A 26,820-nucleotide genomic window follows, 5' to 3' on the forward strand; every position below is an offset into this window, starting at 1 on the left:
AGTCAATTGCTTCTTTATCATTCCTTCAAACATTTGAATTTGCTTTAAGGAATTTTGGAATTTATTTCTAAGCTAATAGTAACAGTAATGAGAAGCTAATTCATGTAGTGCTGATCTTATTTCTTTATACCTTGTTACTTGTGTACTTGTGTTTTCACTTTGCGATCAGTCTTTGTCTGTCTTCTAATATTTTAAGTTCTTCAGGGTTGGAAATTCTTATCTTTGAAACTGTGCTTTGTGAAGACAAGCTCTGTTCTCTATCCAGCCACCTATTACTTCAGGAAAGGCATTAATATAATGTGAGTTCAGTCATTATCAGATGTCAGAGAATATGCACAGAAACACAATGCCTGCAGTAAGGGAGGACATTACACCAGAGTTTGTGCCTTATTCAGTCCCAGCAAACTTGCTCCTCAGCCAAGGCTTCTCCTATGGAAGTTTACCACACTAATGAGGAGAAATTTATTCTTTCACAATATTGGTGCTTCTAGGAGTGGGAGAAGGAAAGATACCATTATATTGTGTTACCATTAAAGATTTTGGACACGTTGTTAATGGGATTCCCAGAGGCAGTGGGGAAATAATCTTCCTCCCTGCTAACTCCTGTTCCCCATGTGACAACCCATTGCCAGAGAACCGTGGCTTATGGTGGGAGCTACAGCACATGTGGGCACTGATTGTCTTTGTTCACCTGCTGTCTTCCTTAGATCTACTAGAGAGGATCTACTAATCTTATGTATGTGGTGGTTTTGGTCCGCACTGGAGGTGTTGAGGGGGGAAGCGATGAGGAATGATCTAGAATAAGGTCCAATTCTAGTCCTTCCCTTCTGCTAGTATACAGACACATTGCATGCAGTACTCTTCAGCTGTATAGAAAGCATCTGAGCAGACTGGAAAAAGTCACAGTGAGTCTGGAGATTGCACAATACAACACGAATAGTATCTTGGGTGATATTCTAACAATACCTGGTTTTTACAGGGTGCGTTTGAAACTGAGACGTTGCAGCAGTTTGTGTTTCTCATCTATAGGTTAGGCTGTGGCAATATCAGTGAGAGATCATTTGGAAATTGGACTCCATTCGTTCTGCTGCTCATTTAACAGTTTTTAATTTCAAAGGCTGTTGCAAATTAAGCCGTTTTTCATTCAAGTACAGATTAAGTGAAAATATCTTACGAAAAAAATTGAGTGCATGTTGCTTTGAATTATTTTTGCTGAGGATTTAACACTTGTTTTTGTTACTCATGTTAAACTTGATAAATTTGGGGGATGTTTTTTAATTATTGTTTGTCTTTGAAACACTGGTTAGTGAACATACCGTTTATTAAGTTATTCAGAGTGCTTCATGTGTCTTTTTGCCTTTACTGCATATTTTGCTCTATTCATTTTGAATTACTCCGTTTTTTTCTTCTAGTTCTTCTATAATTGTACATATATAGAGACATAAATGATGCTCTTGTAGAATCACAGTACACAAGCAGGAAGCATAGAAGATTGTAATCTGTGGTATTGAGGTTCCTGTGCTCAAATTCAAGTGCAAAGAAAAACATTTCGTCGAAGGTCTTCAAAAGGCTGAAAGCTTTGGGTTTTTCTTTGTAGCATTTTGTTTGTTTTGTGGTTTGCTTTGTTTTTTTTCTTGTTGTTTTGTGTTGATGTTTTTTCCGATATGAGTTTTACTTGCCAAAATATATCTCTATGTTCTCATGCTTAGCATGAAATTTGGCTGCTTGAGGAAGGACAGGAGGGTTTACAGGTTAATTGGCTGACGAAGTTGTCCCATTAAGTCACTTGTTAATCCAAAAAACCCATCTGGATTATAGTTATCTCTGTGGGCCATTATGGAAAGAAGACATGCTTTAAATATTTTTCAGTAATGCAGCTAAGTCCTTAACTTGCCACAAAATAGTCCAAGGTTCAGCTTTAGAAAAGAAAAACTAGATACCTCAGTGTTTTCCGTGATTGTTTTTTTACAGAGCTGTCATTGTCAGAAATATCGTTGTAAGCTGATGTTTCTTTACTATGTTCTTATGTACTATCATGGTTGTCATCTGTTGCTTGAGAGGTATGCCATTCACCAAAAAAGTCTACACAGTGAAAACTGGTCATTTGAAAGAATGATGTAGTTTTTCCTCATAAGTGCATCATTATTACATTAAAAGCACTTTAACATACATAGTTTCTTATTCAATAGGCTAGACAAATGGCAGCTGTCCTTCTTCGACGTCTATTGTCTTCTGCTTTTGAAGAAGTTTATCCAGCTCTTTCACCTGATGATCAGACCTCTATCAAAAGTGGATTGCTATTGATTATTCAGTTGGAAACACAGTCCAGTATGAGGAAAAAAATCTGTGACATCGTTGCTGAATTGGCCAGGAACTTAATAGGTACTTTACATAAGCTGATATTGCGGTAAAATGTTCACGTGTTGATATAGTTGTATTTTTATCTCTTGTTCTCTACTTTTGTATAGACTTTTGCACAGGACGTACTAACTGATTTTGTGGTTTAAAATAAAACCTAATATTTGTTTGCACTACCCTTAATCAGATAAAAATAAAATTCCTTAACTCTGCTTTTTAAATTGCTTGAGTTTATGTGAGATTGTATTACAGTTTAGAAATCCAATTTTGTTTAAGTTCTTATGAAGGTTATGCTGAGCATCTACATCAGTCTCTTTTTGGAGTACTTTTACATACCAGTAAATAGACATCATGTGTTTCTGAGTGCCTTCAGATTTAATATTTCAGCCATATTTTATACTGTGACTTTGACAGACCTTCAGATCAGGTTTTTAGTAATTCGTTCCAATAGTGATGACTGGTTGCCCTGCACAACTGAGATCTAACCACTCTTAAGTCTGCTTATCCAGAAAATTTTTATGCTTAATCTAGATGAAGATGGCAACAACCAGTGGCCAGAAGTTCTGAAATTCTTATTTGACTCGATCAGCTCTCAGCATGTGGGACTGCGTGAGGCTGCTCTACATATTTTCTGGTAAGCTTTCCGACTTGGCTGCATTTTTGCAGGTTAGCCAAATCACATCTCTAAAAATGGTAGAAACACTGTCACAACTTAATTAACAAGCAATCATATATATTTAATCTATTCTGTTGTGTTGTGGTTTACTGAACTCTTACATGTACAGTTACAGTCTGTAGCTTAAACATTGGATAAGTTTAAAATAATAGCTTATGTTAAACTGCGTGAATTTCTATTAAGATTTGGTGTTTATCCTTAGGAATTTTCCAGGGATTTTTGGGAATCAGCAGCAACACTACTTGGAGGTCATCAAGAGAATGCTGGTTCAGTGTATGCAAGATCAAGAACATCCATCAGTAAGACCTTTATGTTATCGTTTTGTTTTGTTTTTTTTTTAATATGTCCTGAGCATAGAAACTTAGCATAGTAGTCTCAAACATAAGGGTTAAACCATAGATTGCAGCCAGAGAATTGCAGTACCTGAAACTGATGGAGCTCTGGAGTTTAGACTATAGCTACTGAAAAACAAAAAGGGTCAAACCTTTTACTGATCCTGAAGATGACTGACTGGCTCATATCTGCACTGCTTAGGCCCAGACTCTTCCCTAGTAGTTAAACTTGGAGAAACACACTTGTAGTGGCCCAAAGCAGAACCAGGGATTTCAGCCAGCAGTGTGGGTGGTCAGAAACTCTGTGTTAAGCTCTCATTCTGGCCCTTGCATTTAACAGTATATATATATAGTATATCTACAGATAGTATCTGTGCACAGTGTGTCTTGAAACTCTGAATATATGATGGCTCCTTGAACTATTTGTGCATGCTTTGCTGTAAGGGCATGTCAGCAAGCCTTGCTTTTCCAGAAGGTTTCAGATTTATTGGTTTGTGAAGAGAATTGTACTTTTAAAATGTTTCTCTTGTTGAAAATGCTGGGCAAGGGTAGGAAACCCTGCTGTGGTCTATGGGTTCAGTTCGCTGCTCCCCCATGGATTACTTTTTCTGACCTTTGAAAGTCAACTGAGTAACATTTTCTAAAGTGCCGCAAGTCACGCCTTTAAAGAAGCATGTTTTAAACACTTGGATTGCATTTTTTGAAAAATTGGACTTGACACTTGCATACATGTTTGAATTTGGGATGGAAGTTAAAAACAATAGTGTTTTGGTTTACATATATATAATTATATATATATATTTAAACAACAAAACTTTGAAGGAAAACAAACAAAACCGAGGCTAGAGAATAACTGCCACTTCATAATATGATAAACTTTTTTTGTACCATGGAAGACATAAATGCTGAAGATCTTCATTATCACTTTACCTTAATTTGAAGTAAGATGTAAAAGCCCACATTACAACCTAATTGTTGTGTCTATTATGAAAATGTAAAAGGGAAATGATAATATAAACTATAGCCTCATAATAGGCCTAATGTTATAAGAAAACAAAGATATGTTTCATTACCAGTTCTTCAGATTTCTTTCTCCAATCCTGCCTGTTTTCTAGATCAAGACTCTGTCTGCTAGAGCTGCAGCTGCATTTGTGCTTGCTAATGAACACAATCTTCCCCTTCTGAAACATTTTGCAGACTTGTTACCTGGAATCTTGCAGGTAAGAAGCCGCACAAGTAACACTTAATGTGTCATTATGATCTGTATTGACTTTATTGAAATGTAAATTATTGGTCTGCAAATTTGTATAGCATATGAATTTATGCTGAGACCTGGATTAACTCTATCTTAATTAGCCTGACATCAATCACCAGCAAGTGGAAACTGATGAGGAATTTTGTAAACACAAGCTAATTTATGGGGGTTTAAGGACAATAGTTAATGCTGATTCATTTATAGAGTGTTACTTCGTTAAATGAGTAAAAATTCTTCTTAAGTTATTAAAATCATATGATGATAGTAAAATATACTTGAAATACAATCTATCCTGAGATTTCAAGTGATCAGTAATTGGGGAAATTCATTGACCCATGATATGCTGTATCACTTCAGTTTAGAGGAAAGCGTGGTATTACTGTGAGCAAAGCTTCTCAGAGCAACAGCAGTCTGGATAAAAGATCATTATTGTTTGATAAGTTAGGAACTTGCAAACAAAATGCCTTTTTAAGCTTCATATAATTTCTGAGGCTGAATTAGAACTCTTTGAAGATGGATGAATTTGATCAAAAGTTGGAATTCTACTATAAGGCTGCTTACTTTTGGGGGGAAGCCTGTTGTAAACTCAGCCAGAGAGATAAATGGTTTGAGCTGTGAAGGACTACAATTTCACAGTACAGTTCCTTTTCTGTATTAAGAAAAAAGTGGAAATAAGTGAGTACATATGATAACAATGATAGTGAACTTTTGGCCATTTTAAATTGGGCTAAAGTTAGGCTGAAGACTGACTTCTCGCTGCAGTCAGTATAGCAGGTTCCTGTTGACAGCATAAGTTATAAACCTTCTCTGCGTGTGCTTTCTGGCAAGCTGCAGAAAAATTGTGCCAAGATTACTGGCTTCTGCAACCAATGGAATTCTTCTTGATCTTAAATGGAAACTGAGAGGAATTTATTAAAATCAACTCAACTTGAAAATAGACTCTAGTGTGTACAAGATAACTATTTTGATGTTGAGGTGGCTATTTGGTGGTTAGTCCCTGTCTGTGACTTGGGCAATGACAATTGTATTGTTCAAAAATTGTAACTGTCTGAGAGGACCGTGGCTAATGAGTGCTGTATGAGTGGAAGTGAGGCAGGAATTGGGGTGGGTACGCCATTTATCTTGATGTTTCGCAATTAAATAGTATGCTGGTTTTAGACTTCAGACTAATCGCCTACTTTGTCTGATATAAGTTTCAATGCTGCTATTTTAGGCTGTGAAAACACATGCTCTTAGCTTGCATTTTCAAGCTTTATTTTTCAAATATAGAACACAGAACTATGCTACAAAATCTGTCTTTTTAAAGTACTTATTGCGAGAAGGACTAGATTTTCTGACTGTGGTAACACAAGACAGATATGAAGATCTGAGTTTATAAATAGGAGATAGGATGTGTTAGAATAGTGATGAGTGACCTTTGGAGACAGTTGGAGGCTTTTTTTTTGTTGCTGTTGAAGTTCATTTTGTTGAAATATTGGCATGGCAAAAAAACTGAAAATAGAATTCTGACTTAGCAATTCTGTCCTTTTGGTACAATTTCTATAATGCTTATGCTGGAAGTTGAAGTTTCAGAACTAGTAGTTGAAACTTGTATCTAAGAGATTTATCTTGCAGTGGAGGTAAAGGCAGCTGGAACTTGAACTGACTTCAGTGGTTGTTGGTGTTTGATACTACAGAGAAGTGCCTCTGTCTTTTAGGGCTCACTGTACATTTTGAACTTCTTATTTCAGAAACCTAGTCTTGCTTTTAAAAATGGTAAAAATTACAGTGGGTGTAAAATACAGACTTTAACAGAAACTTCCTGTAAATATTACATTATCCTTTGCCAGAATCAGAGGATGAGTGGTAACTATTAGTCCAAAAGGCGTAACCAAGATAGATTTTTTTTTTTTTTCCCAGAACATTTTTGATACTAGAAGATGCTGCTTTTGTGTTGAAAGTGTGGGCTGGTTGAGTGGCATTATGAAAGTGTTGGATTCCAGGCTTAAGTAGTAAAAAACACCTAACTATTCAGTTTAAAAAATGTTTCTACATTAAGACATCAGATACTCTGCTAATGAAAATTGCTTTCAAAACCTCAAAAGTGTTTTTAAAGACTCTTTTTTTTCTTTAGAGATTTGTGTTTCGTGTCCTACTTCTAAAAGAGTTTTAACATCATTGAATAATTGTGTGCTGCTTTGGTATTAGAGTATCAACCTGGTCAGCTAAAAGTAAATTTTAAATACCTTTTCAGAATGTAGCTATGGGTTAGGATAGATATTGAAAAAAGCTTGATTTCTTTTTCTCTTTCCTGTGTCCTGTGACTGAAGGCTGAAAGGTCTGCTTTAATTTTGGGGCTCTCCAGAGTTGTCTGGAAAATAATAAATTATTTAATCTTGAGGTTCCTGGTGTTTGTAAGCATAAGCTATTCAAAGCTGCTCTCATGTAACTGGGGAAAAAAAGGAGTTAGGCTCATTTTCTTTTGGGCAAAGTTACTTTGAGGGGTATTCTTTATTTAAAATGCATTTTGTCAAAACTGTGTGTGGTTTTGCATGTTGGCACCTCTGATGTGTGACCTTAATTCTTTCTGATTGTCTGTCTGCTGTGATACATTTAAACTAATAATGGTCAACATTGGCATATAACATTGTGAGCCATAACTTGTATAAAACTTTTGTGGTTCTGGACTCTGGATATTATCTCTTTGTAGTTTTTCTGGATTTATGCATTCCAGCCACCACAGCAGGGTCCAATCCTAGGATCCTGCTGAAAATGCAAGTCCAAGTAAAGGCCTCTGATCAGTCTTTTATTAGTTCTCAGATTACAGCTCTGGCTGAGTGCCTCCAGAGAGGGACCCCTTACCCCAGCTCATGCCTCTCAGCTGTACCTGTACCACCCATCACCTGATCCAAAGTCCAATCACTTAATTCTGGTTGGTGGGCTCTTGATCCCTTATTGGTTTTCACTCTTTCTGGGCTGGCCTTCTTCTGAAGTTACTTCATTCTCTTGGAACTGTCTACTTGGTCCTTTTCTTCTTCATTCTGCTCCCTCTGATGAATTCAACCAGTTCTTTGTTAGCAGCATTAGTTTTATCAAAGAGTTAACTCTTGATGGTTCTTGCTGCCTAAAGCTTCAACTACTTTAGCTACTGATGCTAAATGAGAATATTCAGAGAGATAAGAATACAGTTAATCAAATTTCTTCTGTAACAGTGGTCCCATTCATAGTATTATTTGTTTTTATTTAATCTTATCTTCGTCTTATCTCTTTATAGACTGTGAATGATTCCTGCTACCAAAATGATGATTCTGTCCTGAAATCCCTTGTAGAAATTGCAGATTCTGTTCCCAAGTATTTACGACCACATTTAGAACCTACGTTGCAACTAAGTCTGAAGGTAAAGCTAGGATTTTATTTTTTTTTAAATCACTCTTTCTGCCCTGAAACTTCTGTACTAACCATTTACTCTGATCTTCTTGATTGTAGTTGTGTGCAGATGCCAATCTCAGTAACATGCAGCGTCAGTTGGCGCTCGAAGTAATTGTGACCTTGTCAGAGACTGCTGCTGCTATGCTGAGGAGGCATACAAACATTGTTGCACAAGCCAGTAAGTATTTTACTCATTTTCTTTGTTGAAACAATTTGTTTTCTTTTACTGTGTTAATCTGACTTTGCAGGTGGTCAGTGGCAAAACCACATGTAACTCAGAGTTTGGTGGTGGTGGTAGCAGTAGGTGATGCTGAATTGACTTTTCCCATGGAGAACACCCTTTCTTATGGCTCTTCATAAATTATTCTGTACTTATGCAGCCCTCAACAACTTGATTAAAAATACAGTAGTCTCTTCATTAGATGTTTCCAAGGAAAATACTGCTTTCATGCTTCTCTGCTGGCTTTTGAAATTTGTACTGTAAAAAAAAAAAAAAAAAGCTGATGCATTTAGTTCTGAAGTTCTACGTTTGAAGTTTGGTATGTAGGCCAGATACTCTGTGGTGCTGGCAACTGAAGACAGAAGGAATTCAGCATGCATGTTGAGCTTCAGTGTTGAGTTAAAGCTGTGAGTTAAAAATCAGATGCTTAGAGATAGCCTAATTATTCTATTTAACATGCGGATTGTAAATTCTTTGGAGAGACGCTTTTTTAATCACGCATTATTTGAGATACTAAAAATAACTGTCTTCTGGACAGCCCCAGCAGCAATGCTGCTATTTCTCTGCCTTTTAAACCCTTTTTGCGAGTATATCAGGGCACTGACACAGCAGCATAGCCTGCTTTTTGGAAGGATTCATATCCTTCCCTGTCAAACTGGGATTTGTCTAGATTCTTGCTTGTTTTATGAAACTTGCATAAAGAGTCTGTTAAAAGGCAATGGTTTTATCTGTGTGCTGGGGCTGAGGACATTTGCATATATACATGTCACCAAAATCATAACACTTCTGAAAGATGTTGTAAACTGGATCTGCTTGGCTTAAGTGTTCAAACTATTGACTAGAAGTTTTGTTTACTTGTAGAATAGTTTTCTAAAGAACAGATTCTTCTAGAATATATTTTGAAATGTGAAAATGTTTAGAGTGCTGTATTTCCACTCTGTCCTGTAGCTTGCTGAGAATATTAGTGCTTGACACTTACAGTCCCTCAGATCATTACAAGCTTCTTATCTGGTCAGGCAGCATAGCGGCAAAGCATGTCATATCTTTCAGAATGTAAAACTTGTATATTGGGTTGCTAGTTGCTGTTTAGGAATGAAATATTTGTATTAAGATAAGACACCATGTGGGAATTAAATGCCTTTGGTTTGCAGCCTATTGTAAAATTGCTCTTAAGATTATTGAATCACTAAGGTAAAAGACATTTAATTCGCAGAGCTTGTAAAGCAGTTGTGTTTAGAGAATGATAAAAAGGTAGCCAAAAAAGATTGTCTTGGTTTTGTGCCTTAGTTTAAAAGGCTTTCAGTTTTCATTCAACTAAAAAGTTGCTAGATCACTTGGTCCTCGTAATTAGAACTGAGTCTTAAGCAAAACTGTCATGTTACGCTGATTTTACTGAACATGATGCTGATTTAGGAGTAAGTTTGTGTCCTGTGTACTACTTATCTGCTCAGGAATTCCATTTGCGCTCAGACTTCCCTCCTTGAACTCAGTATTCAAGATAGCTGAGTGCTTTATTGCTCTTTCTCTAGAAATCAGAGCTGCAGCCTGTCTTTGGCTGTAGTTTTGCTCAGTCATGAGTTGGAGAGTCATGGCATGCTCTGACAAGAAGCAGGCTTAGTGGGCTCACCCTTCACTTGGCAGTAATTAAGTTTTGAGGGCTTTGGGGGACAATGTTAAAAGTTTAATGCACAATTCTACATTAAGAAAATTATTTGTGAGGCTGTGCTTACTGGCAACGACAGTCATGTTAAACATCAAGATGAAACATATTTACAAGCTTTTGCAGGTCCTAGATATAATGATGGTCAGACAGTTTTGGATGGCAGTTTGTCTCAGCTTTGCTTGTTAGTAGCACAGAACACTGTGACATCAGTTTTTGGCACTGCATAACATTTGTGACAGATGATGGCTGACTTCTATATTTCAAAGGTGTGATGATACACTGTTTTCACATGTGTGCTGATGAGTGTCTGGAAATCTTCTGGTCTATAATACTTCATTTTTTTGAATAAATTGTTTTCCGTGACTAGTAAGTATATAGAATTCTGACATGTGGGCATCATGTCAGAGAGTTCACAGTGTCCATTAAGTTGTCTTTATATGTATATAAAAGCTCTCTGAAGGTTTTTGCAGCCACGGTATAATCTCTGGCTGAAGATACATAGCCACATCAAGCAAATCTGTCCTTAACTTGATCTGTTCTTAATACTTGCCCCACAATACTGTCAGTGAGCAATGTTTTCTTTCATCATCAGTTTGCCAGAAGTTTCTCATCTGACCAGAGGTATGGTGAGGTGAGTTTGCTTAGGGTTGTGCCTCTATTGTAGATTATAGTAGTGTAAGTATATTACGAAATTCACCAGTTGTAGTGTACCTGATTGGTAGTAGATCTCATCACCAGCATGGGCTACCAGATTCATACTAGTTCTTGAGGTAGTTTGCCGTAAAGCACAGTTAACTATGATGCCTCTCTTCAAGATGTTTGGTAGACTGTCCCGAAGAGATCCTTAAAGCTCAAAGGTTGAGTATTTGATTGAAAGCTTGTATTTCCAGGGCAAAGTAAAGCTTTTTTGCATAAATGATGTAATCTTTGTAACATCTTTGTAATACAAAGTAAAGAATACTTTAAGAGCACCCTGCTTTGCTCTGAAAGTACAAGGGATACATGCTTTTTACCCTTGGGGCTTCTGAAGTGCACAGGGACAGGCTTACAATAGAAAAATCACTCCTTCCTCCCATGAGAACAGCGCAGAACAGGTATTGCTTATGCATATTACATAGTAGTTGAACATTATGATAAAGATTCTGTAATAGCCTGTATAAAGACTTATACTGAGAAGAGCAAGTAGAATCAATCTACGGAGTTAGAAGTAGAAAGCTGGTGGATTATTCTGTACAAGATATTTTCATGATACAAAATAAATTTACTTTAAGCGAGGAAAAATCTTGAGTTCTAAACCATTACCTTATTGTAAAAGTAAAGTTTTATGCTAAGTGGCTACTATAAATATAGTTAACAACATTTGTCATGTTAGTAAAACTAAGGGTTGAGTATTATTCTTTTATAATCAATGTAGTTTCTTTCATCAGTTTGAAGGACGATGTCAGATTTTCAGTAAAATGAAGTATATCCAAGTTCTTAAAGCATATAATACTATTTTTAACTCTTTAAAGGAACATAACTTTATAAAGGAGTTGACTTTTTATGAACTTCATGATTTTAAAAAAAACTTATGTTGTACTGTGACTCTTGGTAAGAAATACATGACTTTTTAAATGTTGATTTGAGTGTTTTGAAAATACTCTTCTGCAAATCTACTCTGAATTATTGGCAGATTCACTTTGACAGACTTGGCTACCTCCTACTGGAAGAAGAGTTCTTTTTCTTATCTTTTAAATTCTCTCCTTTAAAAAAAATAATTTATTAAGAGAACAGCCTGAGTTTAAAACTTCTTTTTTTCAGTTCCTCAAATGCTAGCGATGATGGTTGACTTGGAAGAAGATGAAGATTGGGCAAATGCAGATGAGCTTGAAGATGATGATTTTGACAGGTAATTATGAAACTAGTTGTTTCAATATAGTATCAAGTCTGTGTGGCTAAAGGCAAATTTTAAGTCCAGGATGCAAATGACTGCAGTGTGTTACTTTTTCTTTACTCAAGTAACTCCTCTAATTTTCTTCCCTCGGTCATAAGCGGTATATATGACCATTCTCAGTTTATATGCAAGTTATTTAGATACTGTTCAGTGAATAAGTGATTTTTTTTCAGTATTAGTGTGTTGCTGTAACTTCTACAAGTTGCATGTCCTTTTGTCTGTTTTAACTTTTCAAACATTTCTTTCTTCTGTCATTTGGTACTCAGTTCAAGTCAGTGCTTCTGACCCTTTAAATTGAGACCTTATCCTGAATTTAGCTCAACCCAAAACATAAGGATATTAACCTGTTTAATCATCTGCAACCAATTTCTTCATATTTTTCTGCATCTATGCCCTTGAAAAGGTGCCTGCCTTCAAAGGACATCAGATGCATAGTGGAATTCCTTGCTGGATTTCATCTAGCTCAAAAATATTATGGTTTTTTGCTATTATTTTAAATACCTTGGAATGGATAGCAGTAGCTTATCTTGTTGTGTCGGAAAGATCTACTAAAGGTGTCCAATCTTTCCATTTTGTTTATTCCTGCGTGCTTTGTAGGTTGCTCCAACTTTTTACTAGAATGACAGTGGTTTGTCTACAGCATTGTGTTACATCTGCTCTTATCAAATACAGTTAGAATGAAGTAGAAGGCAGCAGAAATATGAATACGTGTAGGAGATAACTATCTCCACACTTCTGTAAGGACATGGATGCCACACCTGGCATCGCCTTGAAGACTCAAATGTAATTAGTGTTTTGAAGATAAACAATAGAAGAGATGTTGATTTACTACGGAACTGTATAGCAACTTCTACTGGATATCAAGCATGTAAAGATGCTTGCAAAACTAATTCATAGGAATTTACAGAATAACGTGTTTAATCTCTGCCTCACTTGGAATACTTTTTTCTGTTCTCCTTGATTATGAAATTGGAAGTAAACTGTCCTTTCTTTTCATTATCACATGGTAGACCAGACCCTTTTAACCTGTTTCATTTCCACCACTTTGCCATTTTTGCCATACAGATAGAACTGTCAGAAACCACTGCATTCGGGTTTGTCAAGTATTTGAATCTTTTCAGCTAAATTTCTAGGGCAAATAGAATATTAGAGTTCAACTCCTCATCAAGCCATTCAGGGTGTGGAAGTTTCTTCAGATGGGCTGCTTTAGGCAGCTTAGCAAGTATTCTGAATCATCCCCTTGAGGCATGCCGATTTCTCTCAATTGTCAGCGGACAAGTTAGATGCCTATGGATTTTAGAGTGAAAATTTTCCTTGGTTGGTTAGAAGTTGCAAGTAGAGTGAGTAAAAATCAGAAAACTAGCTCAACAGCTGCAGCCTAAAGGCAAAATGTAGCTCCTCTGGCTCTCCAAGTAATAGGACAGCTTGAGGCTTAAGCACAAAGTACCGGACATCAGCTGGTCTCTGGTGATTCTCTGTGTGGTATTAGGTTTTTATTTTAGCAGCTTCGCTCATGTTACTGTATGTTTCCCACAACCAAAGTTCACCTTTGTGGAGAGTTGTTCATTTAATTGATGTGCATGCAAACCCCTTCTTGTGCTTGAGTCTTTGTAACTTTGTAAGAAGTCTGGAATTTCTGAGCAGTCCAAGAATCAGGCTCATGATCATCAGGCCATAGCCTAGTTAGGGCGTGTTCGGATCTGACTAAGGGGGAGGGATGTGAGTCAGCCTACACAAAAGCATCAGGGAATATTTTAGCATTTCCAGTTTTTTGTTGCTCTGACTTCATAGAGCAGTGAAATTCTAAAGGAGGAAAAGGTTAATCTAACTTCCCCTTTCCCTAGCAAAAGCCTTGCAAACATTGCAGGGAAGTATGTGGTCATTTTTCTAAGATAGACTAACTTTATTTCCTCAAACTGAATACATGAATTAATGGTGGGAGAAAAGGAGCTCAAGGAACATAATTTCAGACAAAAACTACCATTAACTTGCGTGAGTTTACTCCAATGCAAAACCGTGTGTCCATGCTCTGTTGTCCTGCTAGTGATGTGACTTTGAATTTGACTAATCTGAAGGACAAATACTATATTGACAATATCTTTGCGCAGACACCTGTGCTCTCAGCATGTGAGTTTCTAGACTGTTTGTGGTTTGTAATGAGACCTTGGGATTCAAGTCTCATAGTTTGAAGACCTCCATTTCTGACTCAGCTGACTGATACTTGAAAAAAGAGGGAGATTCATCCCTTTCTGAGCCATGACTCAATTCTTCCATCAGCATGGATGTCTTGAGTTATTACAGTGCTAGTCGTACCCAGACTGTAATAGCAGTTATCCGTGTCCTGGAAACTTTCTCACTTTTCTGTGGGGAATCATTCTATTGGGCAGAACAAGTCACTTTACACAGATAACGTTTGGCTATTCTCATTTCTGGAACTGGCTGAGTCACAAATTCCTCACCTGGACTGGATGTTTTCTGCCTGAGTCACTGGCAAGAGAATATGCTACTGGAGTCCTGGTACTGCAGCCATGCAGGAAAGGTGTCTTATGTGCTAAATCTTGAATCTGCTGATTCACCTGACTCATAGCAAGTCTGCATTGATTTGTGGCCTCGTGACAAAGAGCCGATAGCCTCTATTATTGCTTAATTCACTGCAAATTTAGCTTTGGCTAAGTATGTGTATTTTTTGCAAAATTCAGTCTATAACTTCAGTGCTAGTAAGGCCCAAGTTTCTTTGGTACTGGACTTAATCAATGAGCTACAGACAATAAATGTTTAGGTGCAGGCTAAAATAGTTATTTTGTGACTGATGTGTATGCTTTTAGGTTTGGGTATGATTTATTTGCTTACAGAAGCTCACGTGTATTCAGATGGCAAAAGTTCAATGACTAGGACTGCAGGAAAGGGCACTTCTGTGTCCTGTTGGATTGTTTGTTTTATTGTAGATATTAAACCACTGATATTTCTGTAACTGGTATTTAGCAATGCAGTTGCTGGTGAGAGTGCACTGGACAGGATGGCATGTGGCCTTGGAGGAAAACTTGTTTTACCTATGATTAAAGAACATATTATGCAAATGCTTCAGAATCGTAAGTAACTGCTTTTTTTTTTTTTTTTCTTATAATTCTATCCAGGAAGCTTGGTACCTCTTAAATCTTCATGTTTAGCTAATTAATATATTTGTACACTACCACTTTTGATTTCAGCAGGAAAAACTGTAAATCTCTAAATTGTTGTACAGTGCCTCACAGTACCTTGAGTGTGCCTTAACTACCACCTGCTATTTTGTAGCTCAATTTTTTTGTTCCTTTGGAAGTGCTGCATTTAAGTGAGATTTTAATATATTATAGTTCACAGAGGAAAACTTTTTTTTTTTTTTTTCCCCCTGTCATTTGTTGGACCAAAATACAGAAGTCTGTGGTAGGCTGTCTGTCTTTTGGTGTACTGATTTTAATACTTGTTTCATGAGGTGGTTCCATATATTCTTATCACTTGATTTGTATGCTTCTTTTCCTCTTAAAATACCTGTAATGCTTGTTCAGGCAATCATTCAAAAAATATTGTGCATTTGTTGCATGTGCTTTCACTTGACCTGTGCTTTGAGCCTCTGAAGTAGAAGATAATGCAGAAGTTCTCAGTACTTTTCCTACCTTCATGATTTAAAACCCAGTCCAAAAAAGACTGTTACCAAATTGGATAAGGAACGCAGGGCTGCTCAAGGTACCATCCAAGATTGTGGACACTTACAAAGTCTGTTTGGAATGAAAGTTTTAGTAAAGAACATTTCAGTAAGGAAACGGATTAACCTGACTCTTGCAGCATTAATAGCTTCAAGATTAGCAAATGCCTGGTTTTGTAGTACTCACAGAGAGGTGTGGAGTCTAACAGCTGTATGACCTGATGCCTGCAAAGGGGAGAAGTCATGGTGTACATGCCTGATGCTTCCTTTCTGCAGGTTCAGAGCTTTCCGTAACCATTACTACTCCTTGGAAAAGGGAAATGTAATAAATACTTTTTGATTCAGAGGCTCTGACTGGTAGGGGATTGAAATGAAAGATAAAGACATTTAGATTAAAACATCATCAATACTCTCAGAAATCAAACTTTCCCTTCTCCTATCCCCAGCACTTTTCTCACAAATATTTATTGAAATAATAATTTAAAATCTTTGGGTTTGGATTGGGTAGCTAGGTGGTCCAAACGTGATTGCGTTTCATTTTGCAGTATCATTAATTTCCAGTATGGAATTCATGCTAATAGTAATACAGTGAGAGCAAAAAGAGATGCTTAACTAGAAGCATCCAGTGAACTTAAATAGCAGCAAAATTAAACTGCTTCTTCACTGTACTTTCTGTCAAGACAATATTTAATCTCATCCTGATCAAACAGAAGCTTGAGTGTTAGGATTCCAGTATTCTGAACTACAGTGTTCTCCATTTCAAGATTTTGAAACATACATTACCAGCTACAAATGAAATCTTGCATTATTTTGGGAAAGTAGTTCTGTTACATGTCTTTCCCACAGGTTGTTTGATAAACCTGTGTATTCTTCTGGTTTCTCTTCTGTAATCCCCATGGTTTCTAGCACAGAGAATGATTTTCTGTAAAAATAAATGAATAAAAGAAACAAGTTTCTCGTATGTTTCCCAGGCCTAAAGAAGAGGGATGTGAAAGATCCATTTCAACAATATCCAATAGCATGAGAATAGGCTAATAGGACTTGGAGGGGAGGGGAAAGCTTTACGTCCTTAAGTGGAATGTTACTGTTCGCAGTCTTGGGGAGACTCCTGAAAAGTTTAGTTCTGATTATTTGTTTTAAACTCAGATCTTTTTTTGTTCACTAAGACCTTTTTTTCCTTCCTGACCTAATCAGGAAGTTATAGACTGTTCTGATATCATTAAAAAAAAAAAAAAAAAGTGGAGGATGGAAAAAGAAATACTGTCTTGCGGTTCCCAGGTTTCAGTACCGTGTACTTATTTGTAACAGCAGTTTGGAGTTCTTTTTTCTAGGTTTGGATTTGACCTGGATTAGATAATCAAACTTTTGTGTATCTCTGGAAGTGTATATGAGGAAAAGTGAGAAGTATTTAACAAGTCAAGTAGATGCATCAATTTCCCTTCCCTCTCCTATTCTTTACTCTTCTTCCTCCTGTCCCATCCCCCCAAAAATGGTGATTTGTCTTTGTGGTGCTTCATAGTTTCCAAAATAAATAACACATTTGTTTTCTTTTTACCCATCTGTAGCTGACTGGAAATACAGGCATGCTGGCTTGATGGCACTCTCAGCCATTGGAGAAGGTTGCCACCAACAGATGGAGGGAATCTTAAATGAGATAGTTAATTTTGTTTTGCTATTCCTTCAGGATCCTGTGAGTCTAATTCCATTAATTATTTCAAGATGTTTTAATTTCTACTCTCATAGCTACTTATTAACTATTTGAGGGAAATACTTTTTCAGCATCCAAGAGTAAGACACGCCGCTTGTAATGCTATTGGACAAATGGCCACTGACTTCGCACCTCGTTTTCAAAAGAAATTCCATGAGAAGGCAAGTAGTACAATAGTCAAAAAAAAAAAAAAAGTGGTAAAAATACATCCCTTTCAGAAGCTTATTTTTCTGAAAATAAGCACTTCTGTTTCAGGTCATAGCAGCTCTTTTGCAAACCATGGAGGATCAAGGCAACCAGCGTGTTCAAGCCCATGCAGCTGCAGCACTCGTAAACTTCACTGAAGATTGTCCCAAGTCACTGCTTATTCCATATTTGGATAATCTAGTGAAGCATCTTCATTCCACTATGGTGATAAAATTGCAAGAGGTATATTATACTGAAGCAATTGCTTCACGGAGGGTAGTCTGTCATACACAGAATAAGTGTAGCTGAACTGAGATGTCTGAAATAAGCCAGTAGACCTATCTGCTGATGTTATAAACTGACAAGAATTAGGATACATAGAGTTTTTTTAGATTAGTCATGCTTTTAAGTAAAATACTTGCTTTAGAAATATAACACTTTATTCTTCCTCTTTCCAAGTTGATACAGAAAGGCACTAAGCTAGTTTTGGAGCAAGTTGTGACTTCAATTGCATCAGTTGCAGATACAGCAGAGGAGAAATTTGTTCCCTACTATGACTTATTTATGCCCTCTTTAAAACACATTGTTGAGAATGCTGTTCAGAAGGAATTAAGACTTCTACGAGGAAAGACTATTGAATGCATCAGCCTAATTGGTCTTGCTGTTGGTAAAGAAAAGGTAAGCTGCGGTGTTAACATCAAATTAATATATTCTCTTGTTAAACATAGATATGTTGTTGCTGATTTCTGTTTGTCTCCATGTTTTCATTGCTGAGGTAACCGTCTTGCTGTTTAAATTCACAAATTCAAAGTAGAATCTTAAGAAAATATTGCAGCTTAAGTTATTCTTGTCATATTGAACAATGTTGAAAACAAGCATTTTTTTTCTTACTTCCTGGGGTTTTTTTTCCTTAAGAGAAATAGTGGTGCATCTCATTTGGGCAGTGTCAGAATGGCAGATAAAATGTATGTATTTAAAAAGAAACTTAGCATTGTTTGGGTTTTTTTTTTTTATGTGGTTACCTGAAAAGTTTAAATGTGCTTATAATAGAACTTGAAGTACTTGTTTGTTATGAGGCTTGATGTGTTTAGCAGGGGTTTTTTGTTGATGGTAAGTTGGTTAAAATGTGTCTCTGTAAAAGAACCGAGAAACAACTGAATGGCTGTATAAGAGTTTAAGTGATGTTCTCATAGCAAGTTTGCATTACAGCTTACAGATTTTCATTTTATTGAGTGAAGAAAACAGAAAATCACACTCTGAAATAAAACGATATATGCAGTATAGAAGTACTACTACCGCCCCCACAAAAAAATCTTACCAGCCCTTTTCTTTGACTTAGAAGGACTAGCAGTAAACTTACCATTCATGCAATTCAATTTTAAATAGATTTTAAACCTAAGTTAATGTTTAATAAATTGTTCTTGGAGGACTACTGGTAAGGTGTGGAGTGAGAAAAACATAGATACAACATCACTGGGATATCTGGTGTGACCTAAAGTATTACTAGCTCATGGAGTAAGTAGTTCGTGCTGTCAGCTTTTATCCCAGTTCCATAAAGGAGTCAAAATAGTAAGGAAGATATCTGTGGACAATAGAACTGTCAGGTTATTTTTTGTGAGCATTAGTATTTATTTTTGTTGTGTTGTATTTAAATAGTCCACTGGTTTCAAGTACATAAATAAAAGTACAGTGAAGCTTAAGACAAGAATGACTGGGTGATGCTTCCAGAAAAAACACTTGTGTTTTCACTTTTATCCGCATTTCAGTCTATTTCCAGCTTTAGCTTGTCTTGATAATGTGTTGGACATGAATGCTCGCTTAAATTGTTTGGTGTTAAGTCTCAGAAATGTACCATTTTAATTTGCCTTTAAAAACATAGTTGTTTCCTATATCTAGTTTATGCAGGATGCATCAGATGTAATGCAGCTGTTACTGAAGACACAAACGGACTTCAGCGATCTAGAAGATGATGATCCACAGGTATGTTAAAATTGTCACTTTATAGTGCGCAGCTCATTGATTCGTATTAAAAATATTCTTTATATATGTGACATTTCTTCCCATACCATGTAATTACACCTTCAGACTAATTGTTCAACGTGTCTTACAAAAATTGAGATTGATTGCCTTAAGATGGCTGTAGAATCTTTCACAGAACTGTATTTAGGAAATGAGACTTCCATGACCTATATTTGCTAAGGAAATTTCAGCACATGGGTAATCGTTCCTTGTCTATTAGTAGTTAGTCTATTTGGCATTGTATGACCTATTCCCTTGCTGTCACCTTCCTATAAATAGTTCAACAAGACTTGTTAGACAGCTGTTTTAATGAGCGGAGAGCTATTTTGACTTGTGCATCTGAAAACGAATACTCCTGAAAACACAGTGCTGCACTCTTTTGCTGTATTTACTATTTTCAGCATGTGGCTCGGTGGTATCATTTAAATTCAGGAAATTATTTGTTTCAGGAAGAAATTTACTTTTCAAGACAGTCATGAGCGCATGACAAGTACATCCTATACTGTCATATTTTTACATGTATGGCAACTTTGATCAGAGGTTCTGTCAATGTGTTGTTACAAAGAAAGGCTTGGGACAGGTCTTTTGAAGATGTGTTTTTATATGGATCGCGTATTAGATGAGTTCTTTGAAATAAGTTTAATGCACCACTGACAAATTATTTTTAAAAAGTCCTATTGTATAATGTTCTTCCTTTATGCTTTCCTTTTAAGTATGCTTTAAAATAAAATGTGGGGCATGAAAATTCTGACTCTCTTCTCTTTTATAGATATCTTACATGATCTCAGCATGGGCCAGAATGTGTAAAATTCTTGGAAAGGAATTTCAGCAGTACCTTCCTGTTGTCATGGGACCTTTAATGAAGACTGCATCCATTAAACCTGAAGTAGCTCTTTTAGACAGTAGGTTTAAGATAATGGTTTGCTTGAAAAAAGATACTGAAAGGAATTATTTTGTAGCACTTTTAGATAGATACATATTTTTTTTCCCCTCCTCTGTAAAACAGCACAAGATATGGAGAATATGAGTGATGATGATGGTTGGGAATTTGTAAACCTAGGAGATCAGCAAAGTTTTGGAATTAAAACTGCAGGCCTTGAAGAAAAAGCAACTGCATGCCAGATGCTGGTGAGTAATAGGACAGTTTTGGTGATGTATGTATTGCTGGACAATCAAGTCTGAAGCCAAAATCTGTGATGAAAATATTCTTTATAGTATTAAATGAAATAGTTCTGGTTTGGGGTGATAGTGTTAGGTTTGGATTTCGGACACTTAATTGCAAGTGGCTTACTTGATTAGAAATAATTTATTCAGTTTGGAGCTTCAACTTTAAAGACGAACAGATAGTTTTCCTTTGTTAGCAAAACTTATAAGAAATCGGAGATATTAAAGAGTAGTTTATTTTTGCAAATATAGATATTTTTAACTAACTTTCTCACCATTACATATTTGAAAAATATTAGTCATGGTATTTTCCCTTAAAGGTGGCTTTTCCATGCTTTGTGTTTCAGGTTTGCTATGCAAAAGAGCTAAAAGAAGGATTTGTGGAGTACACAGAGCAAGTTGTAAAGCTGATGGTTCCCTTGTTGAAGTTCTATTTCCATGATGATATCCTATTCGTGAATTCTACTGTGAAAATGGCAACTTATTTTGGAAGAATCAAAGTAGTGCTTACTTTTTTTCCTAAATTAATTGAAGTGTTAGTGTTAAAATATTCTGTTGCTTTATAGCAGAAATTGTTTCTGAGAATGTTGTTTTACACAGTATTTTAGGCAATGTATCCTACTTTTTCCCCTAGTTTCTTTTTAAATAAGCATGCCTATAATGTTAAAAGCAAACAGTAGAGAAAGTGATGTTTGTGCCAACAAAGTGAAAGAGAACTTGAATAGCATTTCTGTCATGACCTAAAACAGTCTTTGAAACGACTTTTAAATAGCGAACAGTTTAATTTTCCTATGATCTTAATCTGGATCTAATTAAGAAATCACATGCACTGGACTGTAATAAAAAAATCTATTTCAGGTAGAAAACTAATAACTTCGTTATGGTTGTGAGTGTTTAAATTCTAAGCACTTTGTTGGCTTTGGTTGTTTTATTTCCTTAATAATGAAACGTGTTCGAGTGGCAGCAGCAGAGTCAATGCCCCTCCTTCTTGAGTGTGCGAGAGTTCGTGGCCCAGAGTACCTCACACAGATGTGGCACTTCATGTGTGATGCGCTCATCAAAGCCATTGGGACAGAACCAGATTCAGATGTTCTCTCAGAAATAATGCATTCTTTTGCAAAGGTAACTTTCTTCCTTACAAATTTTGTGGCATTACTGTTTGTAGTTTTTTATGGTAAGAAAGGGCGTGTCTTTGATATTCATTTAAACGTCTGGAAGAAATGTGAGGCTTCTGGTTTGACTATAAGTGTTGTTATAGCTGATCAAGAAACTTGTACTTTCTTTGCAAGAATCAAAATACCAAAGGATTAATCTAAAATAATTACCAGATTTGTTCATTTTGACCACAAACTGAAGTTACATGCATGAAATGTATAGTAGTACTGTGCCTTACATGTGTAATTTCACCATTGATTAGTATGAATGTTCTATGAGTATTATTTCTGCTGGTCATAACTTAAAGCAGAGCATGTATTAATATTCTTCATGTGTTTAGATTTCATTGAAGCTGCTTGTGTAACTTAAAGCTGAAAAATTGATCACTTTATTTTTTCATTAGTGCATTGAGGTAATGGGAGATGGATGCCTTAACAACGAACACTTTGAAGAACTTGGAGGAATATTGAAAGGAAAACTAGAAGAGCACTTTAAAAATCAGGAATTAAGACAGGGTAAGTTAACACAAATTCCTGTTAACATGTGATAATGGCTATTCTTTAAAGCAGAATTCCTAATAATTTCTGAACACACACACACAGACATAGTTCTGAGTTCTCTTAGTTGCATATTTATGTTAAGTAATTGGGCTTTGAAACAACAGAATCCATGAGCTGTATTTGTAAGCTTTCGGAGGATAAGGTTTTGCAGAAGTACTGTAGTTTAATCAAAAGTTGATGGACAGATTCACTCGAAGACACTGCACATATCTGTGAGGTTGTCATTTCTGTGTTGTTTGTTTTGTTTTTTTTCCATGGGAAGTCTTTGCAGTTTTCTTAAAACAATGGTAGTTTCTTATTTCTATGCACTTTTCTTGTCCTTGTGGACAAGCTGGTGTGTATATTTCTATTTTATGCACTTTTACACATTCTTAAACTGAGCTGTCGCATTATCCTTCTTGTTTTTCTGTGAAAGCTCTTTGAAGCTTCTTAAAGACAGAGTTCCTGTTCCATCTTCAGCTAGTTTCCTGTTTTCTGTATTTGTTTCTGCATCATTTTTTCCCTTTCACAAGCTTCTTATACTCTTACAGAAATGTAACAGTTAAATATCTGCTTTCTAATTTAGTGAAAAGACAAGATGAAGACTATGATGAACAAGTTGAAGAGTCATTACAAGATGAAGTAAGTTGGTTTGAGGAACTTTTCCACTCATAAAGCACCAGGATGGAAATATATTCCATGGATATGCTATGCTACTCAGTTAAAGCATAGTGTATCCTCAGAATTATTTCTTCCTGGAAGAATGTTCTGTTACCATATTCCTTCAAAACTTCCAGTAAGAAATGGGTCACACTACACGTGTGAATTAGAAAATACAAAAGGTTGCCTTGTCTGTTATACTGAAGGAAGAAGTTCAGGATACAGAGCTTCATTTTCTTCATCATCTCAAACAATTCTTAGATGATTTTAAGTAGTCTGCTCTTCAGTGCTGTATCACTGATAATCTAAGGCCTAACCCTGCTGACTTGCTTTTTCTTTGTGTGTTATGTCCTGGGTGGCTCAACCTTGAGCATCCTACCTAGACCTCTGACTTGTCAGGTCAGGAGCCTATCTCAAAAAGAACAAACCTAAAATAGTACCAAAAGAGGAAAGCGGGATGAATAGCTGGCAGAATGTGTTTGCTTATGAGAGAAAACCAAAGTGACTGTTTATCTGCTAAGATACCAAACTGACATTTTAGTTTGAACTGGAGGTGAGTGTAGAAGAGATAGTTGTGTAAAATCATTACTGGTATGAAGAGAGTAATAAAGAATAACAAGTCATGCTGCTTTTAACATGAGCGCTAAAGGATATTCAGTAAATTTAAGAGCTAGGATTTTTTTTTTTTTTTTTTTTTTTTTTGCCACATGATGCAGATGTGAACCTTGTGAAGTTAAATTGTGAAGTTCAGGTACATGAGTTTACCCTGCATGCAGACTTCAAAATATATCCTAACAAATCAGCACCCATATGTAAATGTGTTCTCAGATAACAATGCAGTTCTTGAGTATCTTTCTTTTGGCAACTCTTAGGCCAGCATTCAAAAGGACAGATTTCTGACACCTACATACTGCTTGGGGTCCAAAAATTACAAAATTCAAGCTTTGAGCTAAGAGCCTTTCCTGATTTTTCTCGCTTTCTTATTTGCAATGTTTATTATTCATTCCTGCAGACAGTGATTTAGGTGGTTTGTTGTCTTATTTATCACTCTGTTCTGATAATAAGAGAAAACAAGCAGCAGTTTCAGAAAAGCTGAATCCATACTCTGCAACAGAGTTGCAAAGCATTTTAAAAAATGCTTTAATTTGTATTTGACTTTGCTGATTTATTTTCTTTAAAGACTGCGAGGAAGACTTGTCTGCATCACCTTGTGAAAGTAGGAGTGGGACCAGAATGTCACTTGCCATATGGACAGAATTAACATATGGTAATGAGTAACATTTGGATATACACCTTCGGTCCCAGGGGGTTTATGTTGCCTTTACCTCAAGGCAGCAGAAATATAAGGGAGTACAGAAAGATATTCAAGCAGTAGTTTCAATATGATATCCAGATATGGCCCTAGCTTAGGCAGTAACTAATCTGCTGATTTGATAGAGGGTAGGAGGAGGCATACACTAGCAAGTGTTATGCTCTTCCCCTGAGCATCTGTTATCAGCTATTAGTAGACAGGCAATACCAGGCCAGGTGGATCTCATTGTGTGCTGAAGCAATTCTCTAACTCTGGAACACACACAAATGAAAATAGAGGTACTGCTTGAATTATGCTTTGATGTACAAGTTGTCTAACCATGGAGGGTTTAAATATCCAGTTGTGGGAAACTGCCTGTTGCATGAGAAATACTTACTAGTTTCTCATTAGGGACCAGAAACTATCTGTATTCTGTTTTCCCTGCCTGTTGAAGCATAAACTGACTAAAGGAACCATACTGAGTACAAGAGAACTTGTTTTAAAACAAAGTTAAAGGGTTTTCCCAACACAAGTGTGTCCAAGGAACATGAACTGGTAGCTGAATCTGAGCTAAAGATCTTTATTTCACCAGTTTGATGCATTAATTGGGCAAGGTGAAAAATGGAGATAAGCAATAAGAGGAGAGGATTAATATTCCTTGTGGTTTTGCCACAATCTTCTGCCACAAAGGCAGTTATCCATTTATTTTTCAATAAAAGCTTGTTACGGTATCTGTAAGGTACAGAAGAAGAGAAGAACCTCCTCTCTTCCGTAAGGGGAATCCATTGAAGTAGTAAATTTGCATAAGACTTGTCTTTAACATTTTTCTGTCCCGGAAACAAATCTTCAAGTCTCAGCAACTGGTATCATCTTTCTGGACTTCTGTAAGGCCTTTGACACAGTCCCACACAACATCCTTGTTGCTAATTTGGAGAGATATGGATTTGATGTATGGATTGTTTGGCGGATAAGGAACTGGCTGGATGGCCATGTCCAAAGAGTTACATTCAGTGGTTCCATGTCCAAATGGAGATCAGCAACAAAGTGTCCTTCAGGGGTCTATGTTGGGACAAGTACTGTTAAATGTATTTATTAACAACATGGGTAGTGGGATCGAGTATAACGTCAGCAAGTTTGCAGATGACACTAAGCTGAGTGATGCAGTTGGTGTGCTGGAGGGACAGGATGCCATCCAGAGGGACCTGGAGAGGCTTGAGAGGTGGGCCCATGCAAACCTCATGAGGTTCAACAAGGCCAAGTGCAATGTCCTGCAGCTGGGTTGGGCCAACCCCTGGTACCAATACAGGCCGTGGGATGGAGGGATTGAGTGAACTTGAGGGTACTGGTGGATGAAAGATGGGACGTGAGCCAGCAATGTGTGCTAGAAGACCAGTTGTATCCTGAGCTGAATCAAAAGCAGCATGGGCAGCAGGTCGATGGAGGTGATTCTGCCCCTCTGTTCCGCTCTGGTGAGACCCCACCTGGAGTCCTGTGTCCAGCTCTGGAGCCCTCAGCACAGGAAAGACATGGACCTGTTGGAGAGGGGCCAGAGGAGGCCACAGAAATGATCAGAGGGCTGGAACAGCTCTGCTGTGAGGACAGGCTGAGAGACTTGGGGTTGTTCAGCCTGGAGAAGAGAAGGTTCCAACAGGACCTTATTGCGGCCTTTCTATATAGAGAGAGGACATACATGAAAAATGGAGAGAGACCTTCTACCAGGGCCAGTAGTGATAGGAAAAGGGGCAACAGTTTTAAACGAGAAGAGGGGAGGTTGAAATTGAACGTAAAGAATAATTTTTTTTATGATGAGTGTGGTGAGACCTTGAACAGATTGCCCAGAGAAGTTGTGGATGGCCAATCACTGGAAGTGTTCAAATATACATGTTTATATATATGAAGTGTGTATCACCACATTGATAAACATTCTTTGGGACCACTCTGTTGGGGTTGGATGGGACTTTGAGAAACCTGATCAAGTGAAAGATGTCCGTGCCCATGACAGGGGGATTATACTGAATAATCTTTCAAGGTCCCTTCCAACCCATTCTATGATTAAACCAAAAGCTGAAAAATTGTGGACTTGAAAAGATTGGCTTTGCAGAACCAACCCATTTAATATTATTTCATTTGTTTAGAGACCTTAGCATTTTATGAGACTTACACTATTTTAAAGACTGTTAGTCTTAACGTGAGCTGTATCCCTTTCCTATCAGGATGACAATGACGTTTATATTTTGACTAAAGTCTCGGATATTTTGCACTCAATATTCAGCAGTTATAAGGAGAAGGTGCTGCCATGGTTTGAAAGGCTACTTCCGCTAATTGTCAACCTAATTGTAAGTACCTTGCTTTATTTTAATTTGACTTTTGTTTGTTTTTTTTTTTTTCCTTCTGATGTGTAATAGGCCTTCCATGCTGGAATTTAGAGAACTGGTAATTTCTAAAAGGGATTTTTGAGGAGAGGGCCAAAAAGATGTGGCAGACTGGTGGGGAAGATTGAGACTGAAATAGGTAACAAAGTGTGAAATAGAGGTAAAAGGTTTAGCCTGAAATAATTGTTTTAATTAGCTGAGC

General features: G+C 36.8%; 1 protein-coding gene across 1 annotated transcript in view; it reads left to right on the forward strand.

Moving 5' to 3' along the window:
• The window catches only part of IPO5 (importin 5), a 44,118-nt gene that overhangs the window by 8,391 nt on the left and 8,907 nt on the right, over positions 1-26,820 (forward strand). The window contains exons 3-22 of the mRNA XM_065829740.2: positions 2,190-2,382; positions 2,890-2,992; positions 3,237-3,333; positions 4,482-4,586; positions 7,875-7,997; positions 8,087-8,207; positions 11,713-11,800; positions 14,828-14,934; positions 17,090-17,214; positions 17,304-17,393; positions 17,488-17,661; positions 17,878-18,096; positions 19,315-19,398; positions 20,207-20,339; positions 20,444-20,565; positions 20,949-21,045; positions 21,551-21,723; positions 22,160-22,271; positions 22,882-22,937; positions 26,460-26,582. Coding sequence (XP_065685812.1) covers positions 2,190-2,382; positions 2,890-2,992; positions 3,237-3,333; positions 4,482-4,586; positions 7,875-7,997; positions 8,087-8,207; positions 11,713-11,800; positions 14,828-14,934; positions 17,090-17,214; positions 17,304-17,393; positions 17,488-17,661; positions 17,878-18,096; positions 19,315-19,398; positions 20,207-20,339; positions 20,444-20,565; positions 20,949-21,045; positions 21,551-21,723; positions 22,160-22,271; positions 22,882-22,937; positions 26,460-26,582 — 2,445 coding nt within the window. The remainder of the gene's footprint in view (positions 1-2,189; positions 2,383-2,889; positions 2,993-3,236; positions 3,334-4,481; positions 4,587-7,874; positions 7,998-8,086; positions 8,208-11,712; positions 11,801-14,827; positions 14,935-17,089; positions 17,215-17,303; positions 17,394-17,487; positions 17,662-17,877; positions 18,097-19,314; positions 19,399-20,206; positions 20,340-20,443; positions 20,566-20,948; positions 21,046-21,550; positions 21,724-22,159; positions 22,272-22,881; positions 22,938-26,459; positions 26,583-26,820) is intronic.

This window comes from Patagioenas fasciata, chromosome 1 (assembly GCF_037038585.1).
Source record: "Patagioenas fasciata isolate bPatFas1 chromosome 1, bPatFas1.hap1, whole genome shotgun sequence".
Taxonomy (NCBI): domain Eukaryota; kingdom Metazoa; phylum Chordata; class Aves; order Columbiformes; family Columbidae; genus Patagioenas; species Patagioenas fasciata.